Below are 26608 nucleotides of genomic sequence, written 5' to 3'. Positions count from 1 at the left end.
ACACAGACAACACCCCCCAACCACACAAACAACACCCCCAACCACACAGACAACACCCCCCAACCACAGAAACAACACCCCCAACCACATAAACAACCTTCAGCAACTACTACACCAGGCTAATCTTGTCAACTATCCTCATCTCACTAGCTATCCCCTTCCCTAGTCTCTCTCCTCCCTCAACTATCCATTCACCTTTATTACGTCACGCCGTCACGGGTAAAATAAACAGTTACCGGGTTGGAAAATTTCATCGTGTTTTGCGGAAGCTTTTGGTCGTAAGATTTCGATGGAGATATAAGATGAACGTGAGGTAGGGAGTAGGGGTAGGGAGTAGGGGTAGGGGGGGCAGAGCGGAGGAGGAAGAGTGGGGGAGGAGTAGGGGGAGGACGAGCATTGGCCTCAAAAAAGATCTGAGTGTCCATCAGAGAGTCGTTTCAGTTGTTGTGTGGCTGGGTAGGAAGGAGGTTCAGGACGCTCTGCTCATGATGGCTCGCCCTGTTCCACCACGTTCCTTGCATCATCATTGACTCATTCGTTTTTTGACGGTACAAGAAAGTGCTCAAGGAACCTGTGTAAAGTAACGGTACCGAGTTTGTGTTGATAATATTTTCACAGTGTTAAACAACATGAGAAAAAGAGTACTAATGATAGAATTTTAGGTGCTACTATAGCGTCCAGTCTACCAGATATTTTGGTTAGGTTAGGTTAGATATATTTGTTGACCGCACGCTAAAGTGGCACCAAATTGTAAGTGGGGTGTAATGACCAGGTAAAGACGCAAGTGCTGGTGGCAGTGAGTAACTGAGACACGTCATCATGAACCCGCGAAACAACTGGACTGTGCGTGTAGTAGCCTTAACTACCCTCGCCGGGGCCTTCCTCGTGTACCATCACTCCAAGGGGGGAGCGACGCCCCTCGACACTACCACCACTCAGGTGCTGATCAACGATAATGGACGGGCGGCAAGTGTGAGACTCTCTCTAAGTGAAATACAGTCTCTCATCCTGAAGGCGACGCCGAAGAGCACTGAGAGAGAAACAGGAGTACATGATAAGGGAAGAGTATTTGGCCAGAAGTCTCAGAACAACACTAGGGACAAGGTGACCAAGGAACGTTTCCTGGAGGTGGAGGAGCCGGCCTGGACACACCCGGTGATTCAGCCCTCACGCGGGTCCTTCCTCAACACCCTCGACCTCTCCACCTACCCAGACAAGGTAACGTGACCAGGCGTAAAGGTTGTTGTAGGCTGTACAGATGCGTGGGGTTGGTGGTAGGGTGTACAGATGTGTGGGGTTAGTAGGCTATACAGGTGTGGGGGTGATGGTAACGGTACAGGTGTGTGAAGGTGGTGGTAGGCTGTACAGGTGTGTGAGGGTGGTGGTAACTGTACAGGTGTGTGAGGGTGGTGGTAGGCTGTACAGGTGTGTGAAGGTGGTGGTAGCTGTACAGGTTTGTGGGGGTGGTGGTAGGCTGTACAGGTGCATGAGGGTGGTGTTAGGCTGTACAGGTGTGTGGGAGTGGTGGTAGGCTGTACAGGTGTGTGAAGTTGGTGGTAGCTGTACAGGCTTGTGGGGGTGGTGGTAGGCTTTTACAGGTGCAGGGAGGGTGGTGGTAGGCTGTACAGGTGTGTGGGGAGTGGTGGTAGGCTGTACAGGTGTGTGGGGTGGTGGTAGGCTGTACAGGTGCATGAGGTGGTGGTACAGGCTGTACAGGTGTGTGTGAGGGTGGTGGTAGCTGTACTTGTACAGATGTGACAGGTGTGTGGGGTGGTGGTGGTGGTGGTGGGTTGTGCAGGTGTGTGAGGTGGTGGTGGGCTGTACAGGTGTGTGGGGGTGGTGGCTGTACAGGTTTGTGGGGAGTAGGCTGTACAGGTGTGTGAGGGGTGGTGGTAGGCTGTACAGGTGTGTGAGGGGGTGTGGGCTGTACAGGTGTGTGGGGGTGGTGTAGGCTGTACAGGTGTGTGAGGGTGGTGGTAGGCTGTACAGATGTGAAGGTGGTGGTAGGCTGTATAGGTTTGTGAAGGTGGTGGTAGGTTGTACAGGTGTGTGAGGGTGGTGGTAGGCTGTACAGGTGTGTGAGGTGGTGGTTGGGTGGGGTGTGTGGGGTGGTGTGGCTGTACAGGTGTGTGGGGGTGGTGGTAGGCTCTACCGGTGTGTGAGGTGGTGGTTGGCTGTGCAGGTGTGTGGGGGTGGTGGTAGGCTGTACTGGTGTGTGGGGGGTGGTGGTAGGCTGTACAGATGTGTGAGGGTGGTGGTTGGCTGTACAGATGTGTGTGGAGGTTGAGTGGAGGTTGGCTGTACAGATGTGTGAGGGTGGTGGTTGGCTGTACAGATGTGTGAGGGTGGTGGTTGGCTGTACAGATGTGTGAGGGTGGTGGTTGGCTGTACAGATGTGTGAGGGTGGTGGTTGGCTGTAAATATTGATCAAACGCTTATATAAATATGAAACCAACAAGAATAACTTTGAAATTATCAAGATTAAGATAGGTGACTAATAAGATAGGTGATTATTAAGATAGGTGACTATTAAGATAGGTGACTAATAAGATAGGTGACTATTAAGATAGGTGACTATTAAGATAGGTGACTAATAAGATAGGTGACTATTAAGATAGGTGACTATTAAGATCGGTGACTAATAAGATAGGTGACTATTAAGATAGGTGACTAATAAGATAGGTGACTATTAAGATAGGTGACTATTAAGATAGGTGACTATTAAGATAGGTGACTAATAAGATAGGTGACTATTAAGATAGGTGACTATTAAGATAGGTGACTATTAAGATAGGTGACTATTAAGATAGGTGACTAATAAGATAGGTGACTATTAAGATAGGTGACTAATAAGATAGGTGACTAATAAGATAGGTGACTAATAAGATAGGTGACTATTAAGATAGGTGACTAATAAGATAGGTGACTATTAAGATAGGTGACTAATAAGATAGGTGACTATTAAGATAGGTGACTAATAAGATAGGTGACTATTAAGATAGGTGACTAATAAGTTAGGTGACTATTAAGATAGGTGACTATTAAGATAGGTGACTATTAAGATAGGTGACTATTAAGATAGGTGACTATTAAGATAGGTGACTATTAAGATAGGTGACTAATAAGATAGGTGACTATTAAGATAGGTGACTATTAAGATAGGTGACTATTAAGATAGGTGACTAATAAGATAGGTGACTAATAAGATAGGTGACTATTAAGATAGGTAACTATTAAGATAGGTGACTATTAAGATAGGTGACTATTAAGATAGGTGACTATTAAGATAGGTGACTATTAAGATAGGTGACTAATAAGATAGGTGACTAATAAGATAGGTGACTAATAAGATAGGTGACTAATAAGATAGGTGACTATTAAGATAGGTGATTAATAAGATAGGTGACTAATAAGATAGGTGACTATTAAGATAGGTGACTATTAAGATAGGTGACTATTAAGATAGGTGACTATTAAGATAGGTGACTATTAAGATAGGTGACTAATAAGATAGGTGACTATTAAGATAGGTGACTAATAAGATAGGTGACTAATAAGATAGGTGACTATTAAGATAAGAGGTGACTATTAAGATAGGTGACTAATAAGATAGGTGACTATTAAGATAGGTGACTAATAAGATAGGTGACTGACTTAAGATAGGTGACTAATAAGATAGGTGACTAATAAGATAGGTGACTAATAAGATAGGTGACTATTAAGATAGGTGACTAATAAGATAGGTGACTATTAAGATGGTGACTAATAAGATAGGTGACTAATAAGATAGGTGACTACAGATGGTGACTATTAAGATGGTGACTATAAGATAAGACTATTATGGTGACAATAAGATAGGTGACTATTAAGATAGGGATAGAGGTGACTATTAAGATAGGTGACTAATAAGATAGGTGACTATTAAGATAGGTGACTAATAAGATAGGTGACTATTAAGATAGGTGACTATTAAGATAGGTGACTATTAAGATAGGTGACTATTAAGATAGGTGACTATTAAGATAGGTGACTAATAAGATAGGTGACTAATAAGATAGGTGACTAATAAGATAGGTGACTATTAAGATAGGTGACTAATAAGATAGGTGACTAATAAGATAGGTGACTATTAAGATAGGTGACTATTAAGATAGGTGACTATTAAGATAGGTGACTATTAAGATAGGTGACTATTAAGATAGGTGACTAATAAGATAGGTGACTATTAAGATAGGTGACTAATAGGTGACTATTAAGATAGGTGACTGACTATTAAGATAGGTGACTATTAAGATAGGTGATTAAGATAGGTGACTAATAAGATAGGTGACTAATAAGAGATAGGTGACTGACTAATAAGATAGGTGATAGGTGACTATTAAGATAGGTGACTATTAAGATAGGTGACTATTAAGATAGGTGACTAATAAGATAGGTGACTATTAAGATAGGTGACTAATAAGATAGGTGACTACTAAGATAGGTGACTACTAAGATAGGTGACTACTAAGATAGGTGACTAATAAGATAGGGGACTATTAAGATAGGTGACTATTAAGATAGGTGACTAATAAGATGGGTGACTATTAAGATAGGTGACTATTAAGATAGGTGACTATTAAGATAGGTGACTATTAAGATAGGTGACTATTAAGATAGGCGACTATTAAGATAGGTGACTAATAAGATAGGTGACTATTAAGATAGGTGACTAATAAGATAGGTGACTATTAAGATAGGTGACTATTAAGATAGGTGACTAATAAGATAGGTGACTATTAAGATATGTGACTAATAAGATAGGTGACTATTAAGATAGGTGACTAATAAGATTGGTGACTATTAAGATAGGTGACTAATAAGATAGGTGACTAATAAGATAGGTGACTATTAAGATAGGTGACTATTAAGATAGGTGACTAATAAGATAGGTGACTATTAAGATAGGTGACTAATAAGATAGGTGACTATTAAGATAGGTGACTAATAAGATAGGTGACTGTTAAGATAGGTGACTAATAAGAGGTGACTATTAAGATAGGTGACTGACTATTAAGATAGGTGATAGGTGACTATTAAGATAGGTGACTAATAAGATAGGTGACTAATAAGATAGGTGACTATTAAGATAGGTGACTAATAGGTGACTATTAAGATTAGGTGACTATAATAAGATAGGTGACTATTAAGATAGGTGACTAATAATAAGAGGTGACTATTATGACTAATAAGAGGTGACTATTAAGATAGGTAAGACTATTAAGATAGGTGACTAATAAGATAGGTGACTAATAAGATAGGTGACTAATAAGATAGGTGACTATTAAGATAGGTGACTAATAAGATAGGTGACTATTAAGATAGGTGACTATTAAGATAGGTGACTATTAAGACCAGATAGGTGACTAATAAGATAGGTGACTATTAAGATAGGTGACTATTAAGAGGTGACTATTAAGATAGGTGACTAATAAGATAGGTGACTATTAAGATAGGTGACTAATAAGATAGGTGACTAATAAGATAGGTGACTAATAAGATAGGTGACTGACTATTAAGATAGGTGACTATTAAGATAGGTGACTAATAAGATAGGTGACTAATAAGATAGGTGACTAATAAGATAGGTGACTAATAAGATAGGTGACTAATAAGATAGGTGACTAATAAGATAGGTGACTATTAAGATAGGTGACTAATACATAATAAGGCTGAAACGCAATACAAAAAATATGCATCAGTCCAGGTAGTAGGCAGTAGGCAGCTACCACACAGGGAGGTACTACTGCCTGGGAAGATATTTGAAGCATAATGTGTTGTCTAATGGTAGACCCTGCTGCTCTATGTGACCAAGTCCCAGGTTGCTGATCTGACTTTCTGCCTCATTTACACACAATTGCAGGGTCTCAATTGTTTCTCTTACTTTGACAACACAACATACATATATTGTTTCTCACTATTGATCTTTTTTTATTTTTTTATTTCTTTATTATTATTATTATTATTATTATTATTATTATTATTATTATTATCATCATTATGATTAATATTAGTGTTGTTATTATTATTATCATTACTCTTTTATTTTATTTTTTTTATACATTTTATTTACTGTGAATTATTATTATTATTATTATTATTATTATTATTATTATTATTATTATTATTATTATTATTATTATTATTATTATTATTATTATTATTATTATTATTACTACTACATTTTTGCCCCCCAGGCCCCGATGTGGGTCAGTGACCTGTGCCCGGGTGGGCTAATCCCCGTAAAAAATAAGAAAAAATAAAAATATTCCAGCAGAACAGCTGTACACTTCTCTCGCTGCCAGTGCTCGCATATTTACACACACACAATACGACAAATTTCAGGTTCGTTGAAGTCTTATTTTTGGCACTTACAGAACTGTAATCAACCTGTTCACCCTTATTAAAAGTACCTTATGAGTAATGATATTAAATTTTAATCATTTCTGAATAATTATCAACACCAAAGTCACCAAATTAATGAAATCGGAAAGTGCCCACTTAAAAATGGGTGGAGCCAAAACTGGTTTCAACTAGGCGCAATCCTTTTCAATTCTTTCACGCCATACTCTTTGTTTTAGGTCCTATCTAATATACTATCGTATATAGAATTATTTTATTATTATATCACAGTTTTTTATTGCCTTACAGTACATGCCACCAACTCTTCAATATTAATCAAAATATTCTCCATAAGCAGCCATGATCCACGTATTTTCAGTGGGAGAAACTCGCTCATTGGTTGTTAGCTATTAGGGCGCCTCTACTAGCGCCTGATCAAGGTGTTAGCTTTTCCCTCTGAAAGTGTCATGCGCAGAAGTCAGCAACAGCGTCTGCACAGACAGAATTGCTAACGCGTTAGCTATTCCGTGCATCTGAAACACCTTACAATAACCGCCTATGTCCCACCAATCAGCGTTGCTCTCGGTGTCACGTGATACCCCTGCTCATGCTCAGTTTTGAATTTTATTTACTTATTTACTATCTATGTCTAGTCGCAATATGGCTTCTTTCTGCTATGGGTGTTAGTCGTCAGCTTGGCAAACTATTCGTCGTTTCTTTGAAAATGTAGTAGCTGCTATTGACATTTAAGTGTGCAAAGTGCGGTTAAGACTGTCACTATCGTCAAAAACCTTAGATTTTGTACTAAAAGACGGAAACTCTAGACAAATAAATCTCCACACTGGCTTCTGCGTTTCTGTTAAGGGCTCTTAGTTGGACAAGGTACTATCGTGGACAAAAGTTCCCTCCTTCCCAAACTGAAGCTGTATCGACCCGCACAACACACCCGCACCAGATAACAGTCAGGGTAAGTCAGTTGGGAGACTCATTCCCGTGACTCAGTTTCACTACAGGGAGCGAACTTTTGTCCACGATAGTACCTATCACTTTATCCTCCAGTATCTGATAATTAAGGTAAGGTTGGATTAGGTTTGGTGAGGTAAGGATTAGTTAGGTTAGGTTTTGGTTGAATTGGTTAGTTTTTTGGTGTTTTACCCCACAATTTCCCTTTACTTAAAAGCCCCGCCAAATTTGTGCAAACAAAATTGTTGGTAGTTGGGGGTCAATGGGTCATATCTCCATAACGATTCATCCCGACGGTAGTGAAGGTTAAATTCCTTCAAAATATCACGAAATACGAAAAAAATATATAATAAATAAATTTTTTTTAAGTAGTTTCCATAGTAGACAATTTCCGAATCTTTCTTTACCTGCGGCCGCTCTTAAAGATGACGACGCTTCCCTCACTCCTCAGTCAGCCAGTGTTTATAAGTGTTCAGTTATTTGTATTATACAGTATGAGTTAACTACGCCAGCATATAATTTTCACCTAATGACTGAACACTAAGGTTAATTTATACTAGTGCACTGTTCCTTCTTTGGGTATTAGAAATGTGTAAAAAAAATATAGAAAATCACCAAAAATCAACCCAACCTAATCCAACCCAACTCAACTCAACCTAACCCAACCCAAGCTAACCTAACCTAATCTAATCAGGGGGTACAGGGGGTCGGAGTTCCCTGATTAGCCTAGATTAGATAGAACGGTGCATTCATATAAAAAGACCAACACTAACGCTACCTGGATGAGGATTAGGTTAGCGTTAGGTTAGGTTAGATTAGGTTAGGTTGTGTTAAGCTAGTTTAGATTATATTTGGTTATGTTCAATTTGTTTTGGTTATTTACCTAATGACCACCCAACTAGTGGTAGTAATATCCCTCCATAGTTTTTGATAGTTTTGTCCAGGACTATTTTGAAGCCGAAAATGTGCCGCCCAACGTGGGGCTCGAACCCACGACCCCGAGATTAAGAGTCTCGTGCTCTACCGACTGAGCTAGCCGGGCTGGTGCTGTGCATGTTTTTGGTTGGATAAGGTTACGTTAGATTAGATTAAATTAAATCAAACTAATCATCAGGTGAAATAAGTTGGAGTGCCTAATCTTTACGAGACAGTATACTAGGGAGGGACACCAACATTGACTTGGTGCATCTCTCATCCGGGGTGTGTCCAGCAGAGAGCGAGAGGCCTGATGGAACGTTGCCAGAATACCTGTATTTTACGCCCTTACCCTGATTCCCGCCCTGATCTCCCTGCCCTCACCCCCACTCTCACCCCCACCTTTGACGATCCTCACTCCCACAAAAACCCCACTCACGCTCTCACACCCACCTAACCCCCCCCCCTCACCCTCACCTAACCCCGCTCGCGTTCTCACACCCACCCCCCCTCACCCCCACCTAAACCCCCTCACGCCCTCACCTCCACCTAACCGGCTCACGCTCACACCCACCTAACCCCCGCTCACCCCCACCTAACCCCCACCCCCACCTAATCCTTCACCCCACCTAACCCCACCCACGTCCTCACGCCCACTTAACTCTTAATAAAAAAAAAACAAGTGTAAGTGAAATGAAATCTTAGTATTTAGGTGGTTCAAGTGTCAGTAAAATTTAACGTGTTGCCACTCAAAGAATTTAGAGTATTTTATGGTTACAATCAATAGTTTAGACGATTCCAAGACACTTTTCTTCTATGACATTTCTCTCACAAGCGACCTAAACTAGCCTCCTAACTGGCATATACTGTACAATATAAGGTGGTGTGTGTGTCACCCCTAATAAATCACAAACGTGGAGAATGAGTTTAGCTTTGGCCTACAACCAAGACCGCTACATACATACATACATACATACATACATACATACATACATACATACATACATACATACATACATACATATATGAATAAATAGACTGTACAAAAATAACTCACTCAAAAAAAAAAAAGCTTGGAGCAATGTCATTACCTTCCACTACAACTTCCTCCACCATCGGCCGCTCTACTCTAGCTGACGACCTCTACTTGTAGGTCAAGATGTTAAGTTAGGTTAGATTAGATAATTTCGAGGTAATAAAGGAAATGTTATGTACAGTGTAAGAGCCCTCCATTGTTCTTGATAGTTTTGTTCAGGACTATTTTGAAGCCTAAAACATGAAGCCCAACGTGGGGCTCGAACCCACGACCCCGAGATTAAGAGTCTCGTGCTCTGCCGACTGAGCTAGCCGGGCTTAATATTTACTGAGGTTTGGTTATATTAGATTAAGTTAGATTAAATTAATCATCAGGTGAAATAAGTTGGAGTGCTTAATCTTTACGAGACAGTATACTAGGGAGGGACACCAACATTGACTTGGTGCATCTCTCATCCAGGGTGTGTCCAGCAGAGAGCGAGAGGCCTGATGGAACGTTGCCAGAATACCTGTATTTTACGCCCTTACCCTGATTCCCGCCCTGATCTCCCTGCCCTCACCCCCACTCTCACTCCCACCAAACCCCACTTACGCCCACCTAACCCCCCTCAACCCCACCCCACCCCCACCTAACCCCCCCTCACCCCACCGAACCCCCCTCACCCCACCGAACCCCCTCCACGCCCCCACCCCCACCTAACCCCACCCACGCCCTCATACCCACCCCCACCCTCGCCCCTAATAAAAAAAGTGTCTAAGTGAAATGAAATCTAGTATTTAGGAGGTTAAAATGACAGTAAAATTTCACTTGTTGCCACCCAAAGAATTATTGGGAATTTTATGACTGCAATCAATAACTTAGAAAATTCCAAGACACTTTTCTTTTATGACGTTTCTCTCACAAACGACCTAACCTATCCTAACTGGTCTATATAAGTCATTTGTGTGAAAAACGTCTTGGAAGAAAAGTGTCTTGGAATTTTCTAAACTATTGATTGCAACCATAAAATTCTCACATATATTCATACATACATACGTACATGGATATATAGATAAATAGACTGTACAAAAATAACTTGCTTGAGAAAAAATGCTTGGAGCCGTGTAATTTACCGCCCAACACCTGTCATCAATCACCTGACCACAACTTCCTCTACCATCGGCCGCTCTACCTCAGCTGACGACCGCTGTATGTAGGTCAAGAGGTTAGGTTATTTAATCTAATATCGAGGTAATAAAAACAATGTCATGTGTAAGATCCCTCCATCGTTCTTGATAGTTTTGTTCAGAATTATTTTGAAGGCAAAAAAAATGAAGCCCAACGTGGGGCTCGAACCCACGACCCCGAGATTAAGAGTCTCGTGCTCTACCGACTGAGCTAGCCGGGCTGTAATGTAACTGGTTTAGGTTAAATTGTTATCGGTTATGTCACACACTCCACCTCAACATTTATCACACAATGACTCTCTTCTCCTCATCACTCAACACACTCTACCTCTCTCTTTCACCTCATCACTCAACACACTCTGCCTCTCTCTTTCACCTTACCACTCAACACACACTACCTCCCTCCCCTCCTCCTTTCAACACACTACCTCCCTCCCCCTTTCAACACACTACCTCCCTCCCCCTTTCAACACACTCTACCTCCCCCTCCCCACTTTCAACACACTACTTTCCTCCCCCTTCCAACACACTCTACCTCCCAACCCCCTCTCAACAGACACTACCTCCCTCACCCCACCATTCACCACTCAACACACACTACCTCCTTCCCCCTCTCAACACACTCTAACACTCTCCTCCTCCACAGGATCGAGAGTTCCTCCAAAATCACCTGAAGAAGATGATCAACAGGGAGAAACACGTGATGAAGATGTGTCAGTCCCGGACTCGGCTGATAGTACCCAGACCGATCCACCTCCTCTGGCACAACCATCACCCGGATATTGTCTTGTGTCCCGTCTATAAGGTAAGTCACGTTGTACCGGTCCTGGGAAGTATTGTAGGTGTTTAAGGTACTAGGTTCCTTGTAGATACAGTACTACCAACAAGGGGAAGGTTCTGGTATATACATTGTCTACAAAGGGAAGGTTCTGGTATATACATTATCTACAAGGGGGAGGTTCTGGTATATACATTATCAACAAGGGGGAGGTTCTAGTATATACATTATCTACAAGGGGGAAGTTCTGGTATATACATTATCTACAAGGGGGAGGTTCTGGTATTTACATTATCTACAAGGGGAAGGTTCTGGTATATACATTATCTACAAGGAAGATGTCCTAATTAATACTACATCTACAAGTGAAAGGTCCTGTACGAGATATCACTATAGTACACGATACACCATCACTGACAGGTATTGTATAGTTGACGGTTCAGACATTCTCCACCACTGTCAGAATTAACTTAAGATTACTGTCTTTTCTCCGTCTCTTCACCCCTCAGATATTTACTTCACTTTATAGAGGAAATTTTCGTCGTAAGATTTAGTTTTAAGTTACAACCGAGTCTTAAGGATAACTGCCGTAAGTTATAGCTGTAAGTTACGTTAATTTCAACACGAGGGAGGTGAAGGTACGAGGGCCAGGGGAAGGAAGAGATGGGATATATAAAGAAAATTAAAAGTTGTGGTTCCCCCCAGATGATGACATTTTGTTAAGCTGGACATTATAGTTAGTGGATGAATAAGCTTAGAGAAGAATTTGTCTAACACGTGTAATTCATTCAATCATTCATTCATTCATTTTTTTTCCACCTGCAGGCGTCACCAACACCACAGATGATGGAGCTTCTGAACCAACTGCAAGTGACGGTGATTGATCCAGCTGAGAGGACACGAATCTTCACCAGTGGCCTACGGATTATTGTAGTGAGAGACCCGCTCATCAGGTATAGTACTGCTGCTTCTAGTACCTTACACACACAACAATACAGGACCCATTCACTGTTAGAACTAATGACACGTAACCAAATATATATATTTTTTTTATCAAGACTTTTCTCCCTTTTAGAATACTTCACATATACCTGGACAAAATAGCTACAGATAAACCCTGCTCTGACTACATAAGGAAAGTGAAGAACACCATCAAAAGGAAATACAGGAGAGGGAAGAATACTAAGTCTACCCCGAGGTTTGAGGACTTCGTGCAGTACATCTTAGACTCGACCAGAAACCTTCATCAGGCTCAGGATTGGGTGAATAAGGTGGGTGATGGGTGATGTGTGGATGTGTGTGATGGTCAGAAAAATAAAGATAATGAATTATAGTAAGGGAAAGACAGATAGTTCACAAGAATACCAAGAGATTTAACTAGACATAAATAACTAGACACTCCCTCCTATTTCTCTACGTTAGGTTAGGTTAGTGCATACAGGTGTGTGCCAGGTAACATGTTAGTAAACCAACATGTGTTTAACAGGTACAGTACTGGAAGCCATATTGGGTTGATTGCAACGTGTGTGGAGCCAACTATGACCTCTTCCTTAAAACAGAGACACTCAAGGACGACGAGAAGTTCCTCACCACCGTAGTTAACTTGAAGGAGTATCAGAACGTAAGTACCGTGAGTGTCGTCAGTGGCGTGAGTGTCGTAAGTGGTGTGAGTGACGTAAGTGGCGTGAGTGACGTAAAGTAGTGTAGTAGCACGAACAGGTTTATGTATTAGGTAAATGATGATTGATCTTGTTATGTTATCTCTCTCTCTCTCTCTCTCTCTCTCTCTCTCTCTCTCTCTCTCTCTCTCGTGTCTTTGAAAGTAAAAAAATTTAAAATAGCTAAATATTTCATGTTTTCCTTTCACCAACAACTAAAGATCATTAATTCTTATTCTTTCATCCACCTACAGCTAAAGTCCGTTGAATAATTTTTTCTCTCATCAAAGCTATAAATGTATAACGTTTTCACTAACAGCTAAAGCTCATTAAATGCTTTCCGTTCACCAACAGCTAAAGCTCGTAAAATCCATTCCTTTCACCAACAGCTAAAGGTCATAAAATCCTTTCCTTTCACCAACAGCTAAGGGTCATAAAATCCTTTCCTTTCACCAACAGTTAAAGTTTCACCAACCAATTCCTTTTCCACCAACAGCTTGTATCAACGAAACACCTTGAAGCTGAGGGAGAAGTTAATTTCAACCTGAGCCAACAGGAGATGGAAGCTTACCTGAAACAGCTCGACCGTAAACAAATGCAGCAACTGTACCAACACTACCTGCTCGACTCTGAACTCTTTCAGTACAATTCGACTAAGTACCTTCATCTGACACACGACTAATGAAAGGTGCTCTGTGGTCCAGACTGATGCTGTAACGTCTTGGTTGATCGTCTGCCACTAATAATTGTTGTCAGCTCAGTCTTTGATTCTCATTGGTTACAGACAGTCTTTTGAGCTGTATGCACCTCTATACACCTTTAGGGGTGGAAAAGGTTAAGTTATCGTCTTCAAGGGGTTAACTTATCGTCTTCAAGGGGTTAACTTATCGTCTTCAAGGGGTTAAGTTATCGTCTTCAAGGGGTTAAACTATTGTCTATAAATACTTAACTATCATCCTCAGAAGGTTAAACCATTATCCTCATGGGGTTAAACCATCGTCCTCAAAGGGTTAAACCATCGTCCTCAAAGGGTTAAACCATCATCCTCAAAGGGTTAAATCATTATCAAAGAGGTAAACCATCGTCCTCAAAGGGTTAAACATTATCCTCAAAGGGTTAAACCATCATCCTCAAAGGGTTAAGTTATTCTCAAAGAGGTAAGCCATCGTCCTCAAAGGGTTAAAACATTATCCTCAAGGGGTTAAACCATCACTGGCAGGACCTAAGATATACACAAGGCCCAAAGCCTCGTATTTCCCCATAATAATACGTGTTACTTCATCATTAATGTCAACACAAAGTTATTAAAGGTTTGAGATTCTGGAGTCAGGTGTCGAACCTTGTAGCCTAATGAAGATGATTTCTCGAGATAACAGATCACTTACTCGAGATAACAGATCACTTCTTGAGATAACAGATCATTTACTCGAGATAACAGATCACTTCTTGAGATAACAGATCACTTACTCGAGATAACAGATCACTTCTTGAGATAACAGATCATTTACTCGAGATAACAGATCACTTCTTGAGATAACAGATCACTTACTCGAGATAACAGATCACTTCTTGAGATAACAGATCACTTACTCGAGATAACAGATCACTTCTTGAGATAACAGATCATTTACTCGAGATAACAGATCACTTCTTGAGATAACAGATCATTTACTCGAGATAACAGATCACTTACTTGAAATAGTGTTATTAATACATCGGTTTTACGGTGTGTTATATATTTTTACAGTATGACCGTAGTAGTGCGCCTGCCACTGTGTGATTCAGGATGACCTAAAAGAGTCTAATAATACTGTGTGATTGGTGCATATTTTTTCTGTATGTCTGTCTGTCTGTCTGTCTCTCTTTTTTTCCATTCTCTCACGATACTTGTCCTGACAGTCAATGCAAACCCGTCTAACTCACGGTTTGAGTCGACATTTTTTCTCCACTACATACACTGTACACGACGACCTACCTGACCAACTCGTAGCTTCGTGTCAGCAACCTTTTGTAATTGTATTAAAAACCAACTCATATGAATAACGAGAAATCTAAGCAACAGTATTTGTCTATAATGCCGTACTGACTTTGTTCTTGTGGTATAAACAGGAACAGTGTGATGATTTAGGCATAACACCTTCAGTATGTTATCAACAACGAATTGTATTGTATATTTGCAGTGAAACAGATGGATCTATGCTGTATGTGTACTGTGTGCATGTATCGAGGCATACCACTCACTCTATTGTTGATTTATTCAGTGTTTATCTATGTACAGTCGCCTCAAAAAGTCCGCGTCTCCTTCCGATCGAGTCAGTATGGAAACTAAATGAAATAACGCAGCACCGGCAGTGTTGGGATTCTGAACTACACACCTGTGATTATTCTTGTCCCTTACCTGAGGATGTTATACACATTTCCTCTAACATTACGTTCTGAATGTAATGGTAAAAAGAAATATTAGCAAACACATGATTCCTCACGTCCTTTTTTTAATTGGTGTTGTCACCCTGTTGATATCTCTCTCTCTCTCTCTCTCGCTCTGGGTGAAGATGGTGTGTTATTGAAGTTGTTCTCAGGGAAGAATGAAAATTGTGCCTTTGATCATTATGACATATCAATAGCATGTTTATCGTGGGAATCTATTACTTAAAAGAAATATGATGTAACAAATACAAAGGCGCTTATTTTTTTTAATTGAAAGGCGCGATAAAATCCCCTTATGCGCGAGATTTAATAAACAAATATTTTATAATACTGTATAATTATAGTCGAAACGGACGCGACCCAAGTGACGTCTAATCGTCCACTATCAGCTAAATCTCTCCCGGCGGCGGGAATGTATAGAACTATTTCACGCCTTATGTTCGTAGGTTGGATCACTTGTTTTAATACGAGTTTACACAATTTAGTGTGGTGGCCTGAACTCACACATGAGTCGCAGACACGAGGGCACGGAGTAGTGCACACAGCTCGTCTCAAACGAATGAGCGGCTACCCAAACTATATCGACCAGGTAATGCCAGGAACCTTTGTGGGGTACGGGTTGTTTCTCCTCCATCCTGTGTGAGTGCGAATATCCGGGGGGTCACCATTTGTGGGGTTATGAGATATTGGTTCACACTCAGGATGGGATGGAAAGGCTCACAATGTGCTCTCTGTATACATATTATATTGGATGTACAATGCAGCTTGGTGGCTGGGGCTGGGAGGAGGCAGCGTGGTTACAAGCGTGAATAGGAACTGGCTGGTGAGGTGCTTGCTTACGTCAGTTAAGCGCCAAAATCAAATGATTCATATTACGCTCAATAGCCCACAAAACATGTAACTCGGCTTTATTTTGGAAGAGTCCTTTTAACTGAGGGAGTCCGTTTCTCATCACTTCAAGACACCTCAGTCCTCCGTTATCCATTTTCTCTGACTTTCTGAAATCAACCTCTCTATAAAATGAATTTGAGTGTGAAGAGAACACCCTTGTTTTGAGTCAACAGATATGTCTGTTTTACAGTTGGAACATTTAAGATCCATTGTGAGTGGTGTTGAACGCTTCAACTGTCCTTATTGTTAGTAAAACGTGTCAAGTAAGTGGAGTGTCAGGTTTGCCAGCTAGAGTAGCGTATTTTATGTCGTCCGTGGGGATATCCGCAGGTTTCTGATCTCTCCTGAAGTTATATATCATTTTGTCGCCTTGAACATCAGAGAATCGATGTTTATAGTTTTAAGTTAGTGTCAGTTGTCTATTTAAGAAAAGTCATTAATCTCCTGAACAGTTCCTGTCAAACTCAAAATTCTCCAAAGACTTAACGGCCGTCTGACCTGGGATGTGGTTTTGCGGTCAGGCCAATAGAGTTGCGAACGCATATAACTCCATTTTCACCTCTTTACTGACAAGCTCAATCTGATTAGATCATAAATATAGATGTAGAAAATTAGCCTGATCTGTGACACTGACGGTCACAGCTGGGTGTCAACGACCGCTTTGAATGGGGGCCTGTTGTTGGTAAAATTAGTCTTTCTAGTAGGGATATGCCCTCAGGCGTATATATGCCAGCGCTGGAAAAATCACTCCCTCTGTGATTTCTTCTCCACGTCTCGAACGCTGTTGTGGGGGTTAGCAACACTCCTGAGGTCAGGGCCGCCTATGAACACGATGTCTCGAAGGATATAAGGTGGAGAAGATTAGAATCCCAGGAGAGATTCTTTTGGCAGACGCCACGGCCCACCTCCACCGCCAGAGTCAACCTTTTTTCCGGGCCAGGCGCTCTGAGCTGGCGACTAGCCTGTAAACAACTTTGGCCCACTGACTCCGACGTATGATCATGGTCTATCTACTGTTCTTGGTTATGTGTATGGAGCCGTATTAAATATCCATGCTTGGGGATATTTAGCAGAAATATAGTCATCCCGGGTTAAATGAACCACTGAATGAGAGTTAAAGTGCCATGTTGTTCCTTGCGAACTAACAGGAAGTGTTGTGTATCGCTGCTATAGTTGTGGAGTTGTCCGGTGTGTTGCGGCGTATTCGTCTGTAGTAACCATGAAAGAATAGAGGGTATGCTATTTATAACCAAAATTGAAGAGGTAATTTGCTACTTGTTAAAGTAAGACCTGAGGTCAGTATCTTGTGAATAATAATTACGGAATCTCATTGTCAAGGTAATATACTACAATTGTCTAATGAAGTAATAAGTATTTGGAGGTGTTTAATGAGATGTGAAAGTTCTTTAAGTGTTGATGACTTAATAAATAGTGCAGTTCTGTTTGTCTGAGTGGATCTGGGAATGCATCTTATCCTCACTGTGTTAATAAATATTGAATTAGTAATCTACGGTATCACCACTCTCCTTCCTAACTTATTGGTTCCCCAGAAAAATAATGCTTACTCGTGCCTATACATCTACCACACTACCCAAAAGCTTTCCATAAGGTTATGACATCTTCACTCAAGTCTGGTGGTGTAGCCTACTTGTAAGTATAATAAGTGCTGAGAATAACATGGTTCCCAGACTAACCCCATGTATACGAATAGACGTAAAACAAGTATGCTTCAGTAAGGTAAGAACAATTAAACTGAGTAAATATAATATACATAGAAAATTCAAAATTTGGAAAGAAATTACAAGAAAAGAAAGATAAGACATGTATGTACATTGTGGAACTAACGACACAGCCTAGAAATTATTAAATATATACATCATGAAAGTTTAATGTAAAGAACATACATAACCGAGAAGAGATTTACTTGTATAAGAATATAAAGTATATTTATAAATAAAGAATTGAAGAATAATAACAGAAAAGAATATCTGGATGGTAAATTATAAGATGAGAAGAACTCGGCCCGTTACTCGCCATACTCGCCGGCGGGAGCGGTGGAGGTGGTGTTACTTGAGGACTGGCTGTAGGTAGAAGAGGTAAGTCACCACGAGGTCAGGTCTTATATAACGGAGGTAGGCGTGGCTTAATAGTTGACCTCCGTCATGTAAGGCGGCGCTGGTTGACCTAGACCACGAGGCATACTCTGGGGAATTCGCGGGGTCGGCTAGCCAGTGACAAACAGCGTTTGTAGGGAAGGAATCCACTACGCCTTGGTGTAGTGAGAGGTGCACCTGGCGACCAGAACTAAGGACTGGATGGTGGCACATTTAATGCTCCAGGTGGAGTTATGGTCTTCACTTTATGCAGTGTGCAATGAATAGCACCTACCATGACACCATCAAAATGGCGGTGAGCGGAAATAAAGTCACATGATTTGTACACATTGACAACACAATATATATATGATGGCATTGCATGTAGGTTAGGTTAAGTTAGGTTGGGTTTTTTTAAGTGCCTTTTTTTCTGTGACTTTTTTCTTGGATTCCAAGATGGCACCTTACCAGTTGTGCTTTCTAAGGAAGAAAGTCAGGGCCGGATTCAGGAGTGGGCAAAGTGGGCAGCTGCCCAGGGGCCTCCACATATTACAATATTTTATTTATTTGTTTATTCATTTGGATTATTTTTATTTTCATTCTTTAAAATTCGTGTTTATCTATTCCATCACGTAAAACTATGTTCAGCAAGAAGTGTGATAGAAATTAGGCTAGCTACTCCTTGAAATTCATGAATACCTGGTTTTCCTATGAACCATATATTTTTAATGAATGCTGTTGTTTATGTTGCTAATAATATATTTAGAATTCCACAAACATATATTGACTAAAAATGAACTACATGGAATAACGAAATTGAGATAAAAAAAAACAAATAAAATATTTTTTTCATTATCACTTCCATTATGAATGCCATCAGGGCGCTGTGTTTGTTGGACAGTCGGTCGGAGGAGGTTGGGTCGTGTAGTATATCTGCACATAGGTTGTCATGTGTCTGTCGATTAAGAGACTTGCGTCGCCCATGATTCGTGAACTTCCATGAATAGACATAAACATGTCTTGCAGATGTAAAATGAAGAGGAATTGTCATGTGTGCTTGTTGAGTGAAGTCGTCGCCGCTCAGTGATGAATGATCTTGTCAGTTGTCATTTCCTAGAACATGTCTTGCAAATGTACAGTGAGAGAGTCGATTGATGCTTGTGCTTGAGTGTGGGTGGGTGTGCTCTTAGAATATGCGTTCACATATAATTGTGCTTTAAGATACTACAGGTCGATTGGCTGCAAGTAAGTTCAGTTATTTTTATGTATTTTGAGTACATTATCTATGTCAATGACGGTTTCTGTCAGTTCCATGATCAGTATATACAGTATAACAGTATAGTCAATGGTGAACCGACGGCGAGCTTTAGGGGTGGGACTGGGAGAAGTCAGAGGAAGGTCATAATCTTACCCAAAATTCCAAATTTAAAATATGCTGGCGTCCAAATGTTCCAGGGAGTTAAGTAATCAATTAACCTCCCCATAAAGTAACAAAAGCAAACGGCCAATTTGTGTTACGTTTTTAATTATAACGAAAAATTAGGTGCCCGTCTTTGTTGACAGAAAATTATTGTTGCAGAAATGAGTGGAATGGACAGACACAAAGGTGTATGTTTCGAAAGTGGTACTGCAAAGAAAGACATCTAAAGAACGTGCTGAGAGAGAAGCTAAAGAATTTACAAAAACTCGTCGACTGACTGAATTCTTCACTTGTGTCCATCAGCTTCAGAACATCTAGTCAGTGCTTTTGCAAGATCTCAATTCACATCTGATGGGTTCTGCAACTGGAAGCATGCTAATAGGCTTGTTGTCCATGAGCAGTCAAAGGACCACATTCAAGCAGTTTTGTCAGCATCAAGTCGTGCAAAGGGAGCTGGAGGTATAGATTCTAAACTGACTACGCATGTGGGTCAAATTGAGCAGTATTGGTGTAGTCTTCTAAAGCTATTGATCAGCTTTCTTAAATTTATATGTGAAAGAGGGCTAGCTCTTCGTGGAGATGATGAAATAATTGGATCTCCTCATAATGGAAATTACTTGGGATTACTAGAGCTTTTGGCCGAGTATGATGATTTCCTCAGGCAATACATCCAGAATCATGCTAATCGTGGCACTGGTCATACAAACTACTTGTCTTCAACCATCTGTGAAGAAATTGTCAGACTAATGGGCAATGAAGTACTGAACGAAATTATCTCACGTATTGTTACCGCCACAGTAAAATAAACTAGAAGAAAGAGAGAAAGAGAGGGATAACCACAATATGATAAACTAGGCGAGAGAGAGAGAGAGAGAGAGAGGGTGAGGTAAGAGATATAGTGTTGACAACGAATTTGCTGACGAATCTGCTGAGGTGTTTCAATACTAAACAGATGGCCCTCGCCTCCGGGCTGAGATTGCCCTCGAGGGTAGTCTACCGATTTCTACAGGCCAGACAACACGTTGGTTCAGACCTCTAGACCCTAAAACGTGAGTGATCGTGAAGTATTAGAATCTGCTAAGAAACTCTATATAACTTTAATAAGTATATTTATGTACTGTAATTTGATCATATTACCTGTATACAAATTGTCTCCTGTATCAACAGTTATAGCATGTGAGTTATATTTAAGATGTTAACAGGCTATGTACTGTATATTGATTGTATTATTCATACTATGTGTCCTGAGATAACAGCATTTGTTATATGAGAATTGTTCTTTGACAGGTTTTGACCGAATTATATGGTTTATTTCTCCAGCAACAAACCAATAACGCTCCTATGAGCATTAACACGTATAAAGCTCTCAAAATATTACTCAATTTCTCTAGATTCCACCCCTGATGAAGACATAGTGATGAACTAACTCTGATAATCAGATACATGGAGCATGACACACCTGTTGAGAGATTTGTGAAATTCTTGCCAAATCAAGGACACAAGGCTCAAGAAATGTTTGAAGGTTTGATGAAGTTTCTTGCAGACAATGACATTGGCATTAAATTGTCGTGGGCAATCTTATGATAATGCAACATCTATGAGTGGGAGGTACAATGGTCTGCAAGCCAAAGTTGTAGCTGAAAATCATCATGCAATTTGGATACCATGTGCTGGTCATTCATTAAACTTGGCTGGAAAAGCCGCAGCTGAATGTTGTCAAGACTATCTCATTTTTTATTTTCTTGAGGCAATTTATTGTTCTTCACAGCTTCTACATCATTTATGCAATTCTTAGTGATTTATTGAAAACTGTAGCGTCTGGCCCGGTATCTGTGCCAAAGAGGATTTCCACAACAAGATGGTCCTGTCGAGAAGTTGCAGTAGAGCAGTTGTCCAAGGTTATCTCCCAATCCGTGAAGCACTTGCTAAAATAGCTAGAGATGAAAATGAGACGAGCAAAACATGTTATGAAGCCAATGGTCTCCATGATAAGATGTGCAAGTTAGAGACTGCTATTTATGCTGTGTTTTGGCATGACATTCTTGGCAGAGTTGATGCAACAAGCCAAGCATTGCAAGATCCTAAACTCGATTGGCCCAATTACTTATTGTACAGCCTCCATCCGCTCATCCACTAGTAATTCCCAAATTAAAGAAGAAGGCATCCGTCAGTGCTGGAAAGAGCACTACCATTCCCTGCTTAACCGAAACACTTATGTGGATGCCCTGACTATCCAGCACTCCAGCAGGTCCCTCAGTACCCAGTGGTGACCAACCTCAGCATCCCTGGATGAAGTAGCTAATGCCATCAAACAGATGAAGAATATCAAAGCCTCAGGGCCTGATGGAATCCCAGCCAAAGTGTGTAAAACAAGAGAACATCTGCTGACCGTCTGTCTCTATGTAACAGCACCTTTGCTTTATATAAATATTCACCCAAATGAATAACACCAACTTATTCACAAAGTTATTCAATAATGAGTCAACCTGTTCTTGACGACAATAGACTGCTGAGCTTGTAACAATCTCAGAGGTCGAGCGCAGGTCAGCTGATTAATCAAACAACCAGTTCGTTCTCTCACTCCCAGAGAAGGTAGTAGATCCTTACCACTTGAACAAAGAAGAACATCTGGCTCAAGTGTTCGCTCAAAGTGTTCTTTACAACACTTCCCTGGAGATAATTCATAATTTATTCTCTCAGATTATATTTGTGTATATAGCTGCTTTGACAATAAGGGAAAAACAGCAAGAAGTGTTTATATCAAGTCCAGCCACTTAAAGAGTTCCAGAACTTAATTAAAACAATTAATGTGATACCAAACAGCTATCACATCCACTCTCATGACAACTACTTTAAGGGCAGGCTGTTCTTTTGTGTTTTCTTTCTTTTCCTATTCCATTCTTTTTTTTTATCCCATTGTGATTAACTTTTAACTCTTCAACCTGTTTTTCTCTTAATTTCTTACTTCATTCATTTTTTCCATTAGTTCTGTCTAGTTATTTAATTTCCTATAGTTACTCCATAACCTCTGACCTTTGGTAGCATGGCGAGGGTTAGGGCACATGGGTTCTGTAATTCTGGTATCAAGTTATTGGACAAGAATAAAGGTAGATACTGAGGGAAAATGATACCCCTAACATACTCTAAAAATGGTTTATTAATATGACATTAAATTTGGTTAAAGATGTCATTAACATACAACTACAAGGATCTCCTTGGCTTTGCTCGTCTACAATTCCAATTAGATACTCTCGCTTCTTACATCATTACTGGTTGTACATTTAAAAGAACACACCACATGACAAGCTTACATATGGTACCTTCACTAGAACTCAGTTGGTAGTACATATGATTGATGTACTCTCAACTCACATAACAAGCGTTATTACTGGTAACATCAATATTTAGGGGTTCAATACTCAACATGGGATAACTATATTTATGCGAGTTATCCTCAACCAGGTAAAACAATAATAATTTGGCTCTTATATTGTATCTGTGAGGAATACACCAGGGTGTCACACTGGTGTCACACCAGTAAACAAAGAGCGTTTAGGTCGGTTGCAGTCCGACACACTGAGAGGGAGTTCCTCCTGCAGGCTTAGTTCCCAGGGTGCGCGGCTCGCTCAATTCAATTGTGCCGAATTAAGGCCATCCTTCATGACAGCCAGCTGGTATGCAGCTACCGGTCCTCAGTAGCTGCTGGGTATTCAGCTAACACCCACTCTGTGCCTGGAGATGCGTTGAGGAAGAGTCACGGGTGTGTTAAAATGGTCTAACTTCAACTACACATAACACACGTCTGGCAACGATACAGACGATACTTACGTTACTTTAATAATACTTGGCACACAATCATTTTACCTTATGCTAAAAAGGTCCCTCTATGGGTATACGTTGAGATCTTGGAGATAAGAGTGTGACATATTCTTTTCAGGAGATTAATGACTTTCTTACAAACATCAGATTCTCTGATGTTTGGACATCAAAATATTCTAACTTCAGGAGCAATTGAAACTCCTGGCTCTCCCCAAGGACGATATCACGGGATACCATTCGTACTGGCAGATTCGACACTCACTTACTTGACAAGTGTTACTAACAATAAAGACAGTTGAAGCTTTCACCATCACTCACAAAGGATCTTGATTGCTTTAACTGTAATCAGACATATCTAAGTTGACTCAAAACAATGGTGTTCTCTCTCACATTCAAATTTACTTTATAGAGGTTGGTTCAGGAAGTCAGAGAAAATGGACGGCATCTAAGCTAGAGAAAACGGGCATTTTCCTATGGATAACTCACCAGTTATCCACATGCTTTGAGGGCGTGAAGCATAATATGAATCATCAGGTTTCAAACAGACCATCCATGCCATTGTGACCATGACACTACCGCGGGATCTCACTGCTATCTGTAGTTGGCAAGATTATCGCCCAAGTCCTCCTAAACAGACTTCTTCCTGAGGCGGAAAACTTCCTCCCAGAATCTTAATGTGGCTTTAGACCATCACGTGGCACCAGTGATATGATCTTTGCTGCCCTCCAGATACAAGAAGAGTGCCCACCACTTCTCTATGGATGTCGGTCACACTAGAATAACCCGATATAGTACATCCTTCTTCCCTCACATAGCCAAACTGTGGAATGCTCTGCCTTCTGTGTTTCCATACTCATACAATGTCTCACTTCAAAAAGCTGGTTTTCCAGCATCTTCGTGGTGTAGTTTAATATAATATTTGTCTTTTCTATTTTTAGTTTCTTTTTACGCCTGTGGGTCGACGACCTGTACCCGGGTGGGCTATTCCCCGTTTAAAAAAAAAACTTGAATCAGTTAGGGGAAAATCCACCATAAAGAACCTTGAAAACAGAGAGCCAGTAAAACTTATGAGACACGACCGACCGTCCAGCCGGTCAGTAGTACAGAAGATAAAATAATAATAATAATAATAATAATAATAATAATAATAATAATAATAATAATAATAATAATTATGATAAAAATAATAATAATAATAATAATAATAATAATAATAATAATAATAATAATAATAATAATAATAATGATAAAAATAATAATAATAATAATAATAATAATAATTATAATAATAATAATAATAATAATAATAATAATAATAATAATAATAATAATAATAATAATTGTAATAATAATAATAATAATAATAATAATCATAATAATAATAATAATAATAATAATAATAATAATAATAATATGTAGTGGACCCCATCCCCTACAAGTGACGACTGAGCTCCCGCGCGCCTACCAGCCAATCAGCGTACAGCCAGCGATGCTGGTAGACCCCGGAGTGACCACTCACACAGGATGGAGGAGAAACTGATCACTCTCCCAGTCTTCAAGCAACATGGAAGACTGGCTTACCCACGCAGAGGCAGCTCTCATCGGCTCTACAACTACTGTCTCTACACTGCAGGTTAGACACCCTAGAGCAGCTCTGCTACTCTAAGCAGACAGCCGCTCCTATTCCTGCCCCAAGCACCACGTCCTACCGACCCCAACACACCCGTCCTGCCTCAGACGCCGCCCCCGGCCCAGCAGTACCCCCTGCCGCTCCTCCTGACGCGGACCCACACACCCCTCTTTTCTCCCTCAGGTACCCCCTGCTACTGCCCTGCACCCTGCTGCTGTCGTGGACCCTGCTGCTGTCATGCACCCTGCTGCTGTCATGGACACTCTTCCTAACGCAGCCCCTGCTCCTGACCCAGCCCCACACACCCCAGCAGGCGCATCTGAGGACTTTGTACCTGTCGCGAGGGAAGCACAACATTCATCTCCTCCACAACCCTCCTCCCTCTTTTCTCCCACAGATCTCGTGTATCTAGACAGAGTTGCCCCCCCCCCCTAGCGGCCGGCTCATCCACGCCCTCGCCATTGTCCCACATGTGGCACGCACCGCCAGTTCTGCCTCACATGTGGCACGCAACTCTGCCAACCTCCAGCCTCCCGCCGCGCCCGGAGGGGAAGGGGAGCATTGTAGTGGATTCCTCCCCTACAAGCACCGAACCTTCTCGAATTCCCCAGTCTACGCCTCCAGCGCCGCCCACGGAGCGGGGGTCAACTATCTACCCCCGCCTTATAAGGCCTGACACCGCTGCGACCACTCTCTTTTCTACCCAGTGCCACCAGCAATGTTACAGCCTTAACAACATCAACCTAGAGAAGTCGACTTGTGAAAGAGACCTAGGGGTACTTGTAAGCCCGGACCTACGGCCTAGAAAACAGTGTGTTAATGTTCGAAATAAGGCAAACAGAGTATTGGGTTTTATATTTAGAAGTGTAAGTAATAAGAGTGCAGAGGTCTTATTGCAACAATATCTTGCGCTAGTCAGGCCGCACCTCGATTATGCGGTTCAGCTCTGGTGCCCTTATTATAGAATGGATATCAATTCACTAGAGTCGGTGCAGCGAAGAATGACGAAAATGCTTCCGGGACTTAGAAACCTTCCATATCAGGATAGGTTAAAGAAACTAAACTTGCATTCCCTAGAAAGACGAAGAGTGCGGGGAGATATGATAGAAGTATTCAAGTGGGTGAAAGGAATCAATAAAGGTGATATAGAAAAAGTTCTTATAATATCCGCGCAGGATAGGACTCGGAACAACGGATTCAAGTTGGATAAGTTTAGGTTTAGGAGGGAGATAAGAAGGAACTGGTTTACAAATAGGGTGGTGGACGAGTGGAACAAGCTTAGCAACTTTGTAGTAAGTGCTGGAATGCTGGAAAGTTTTAAAAGGAGGCTAGATAGATTCATGGATGATAGAGAGTGGTAGTAACTCTCGACAGGAGCTGCCATGCACAGGCCAACCGGCCTATTGCAGACTCCTTATTTTCTTATGTTCT

The 26608-nt window shown here is 40.9% G+C and overlaps 1 protein-coding gene and 3 non-coding genes across 6 annotated transcripts; 1 reads left to right on the top strand and 3 right to left on the bottom strand.

The window, feature by feature from the left end:
* The first annotated feature begins 426 nt into the window (after positions 1-426).
* On the top strand, positions 427-13937 carry LOC121853580 (carbohydrate sulfotransferase 9-like). Of its 3 annotated transcripts, none has more exons than XM_042347803.1 (7): positions 427-580; positions 773-1218; positions 11108-11266; positions 12065-12192; positions 12315-12510; positions 12726-12860; positions 13394-13937. In XM_042347803.1, the coding sequence occupies exons 2-7, from the start codon at positions 820-822 to the stop codon at positions 13577-13579; spliced, it is 1203 nt and encodes a 400-aa protein (XP_042203737.1). In that variant the 5' UTR covers positions 427-580; positions 773-819; the 3' UTR covers positions 13580-13937. The 3 variants fall into 3 exon arrangements, with proteins under 3 accessions (XP_042203737.1, XP_042203738.1, XP_042203736.1); XM_042347804.1 differs by having other exon boundaries at positions 427-586; XM_042347802.1 differs by having other exon boundaries at positions 427-1218.
* On the bottom strand, positions 8314-8386 carry Trnak-cuu. The gene has a single exon. It is a non-coding gene; the product is annotated as a tRNA-Lys (tRNA).
* Trnak-cuu lies at positions 9540-9612 on the bottom strand. The gene has a single exon. It is a non-coding gene; the product is annotated as a tRNA-Lys (tRNA).
* Positions 10610-10682, bottom strand: Trnak-cuu. The gene has a single exon. It is a non-coding gene; the product is annotated as a tRNA-Lys (tRNA).
* Positions 13938-26608: the final 12671 nt, after the last annotated feature.

This window comes from Homarus americanus, unplaced genomic scaffold (genome assembly GCF_018991925.1).
Source record: "Homarus americanus isolate GMGI-L3 unplaced genomic scaffold, GMGI_Hamer_2.0 scaffold4896, whole genome shotgun sequence".
Lineage (NCBI taxonomy): Eukaryota > Metazoa > Arthropoda > Malacostraca > Decapoda > Nephropidae > Homarus > Homarus americanus.
The sequence above is the reverse complement of the archived record's forward strand: the minus strand, read 5'-3'. Positions and strand labels throughout refer to the sequence as shown.

Excerpts from the sequence above, each read along its gene's own strand:
- LOC121853580 (XM_042347803.1), top strand. The coding sequence starts at position 820 with ATGAACCCGCGAAACAACTGGACTGTGCGTGTAGTAGCCTTAACTACC. Across the intron at positions 12,193-12,314 it reads GTGAGAGACCCGCTCATCAG|AATACTTCACATATACCTGG; the intron begins GTATAGTACTGC and ends TCTCCCTTTTAG. Across the intron at positions 12,511-12,725 it reads CTCAGGATTGGGTGAATAAG|GTACAGTACTGGAAGCCATA; the intron begins GTGGGTGATGGG and ends TGTGTTTAACAG.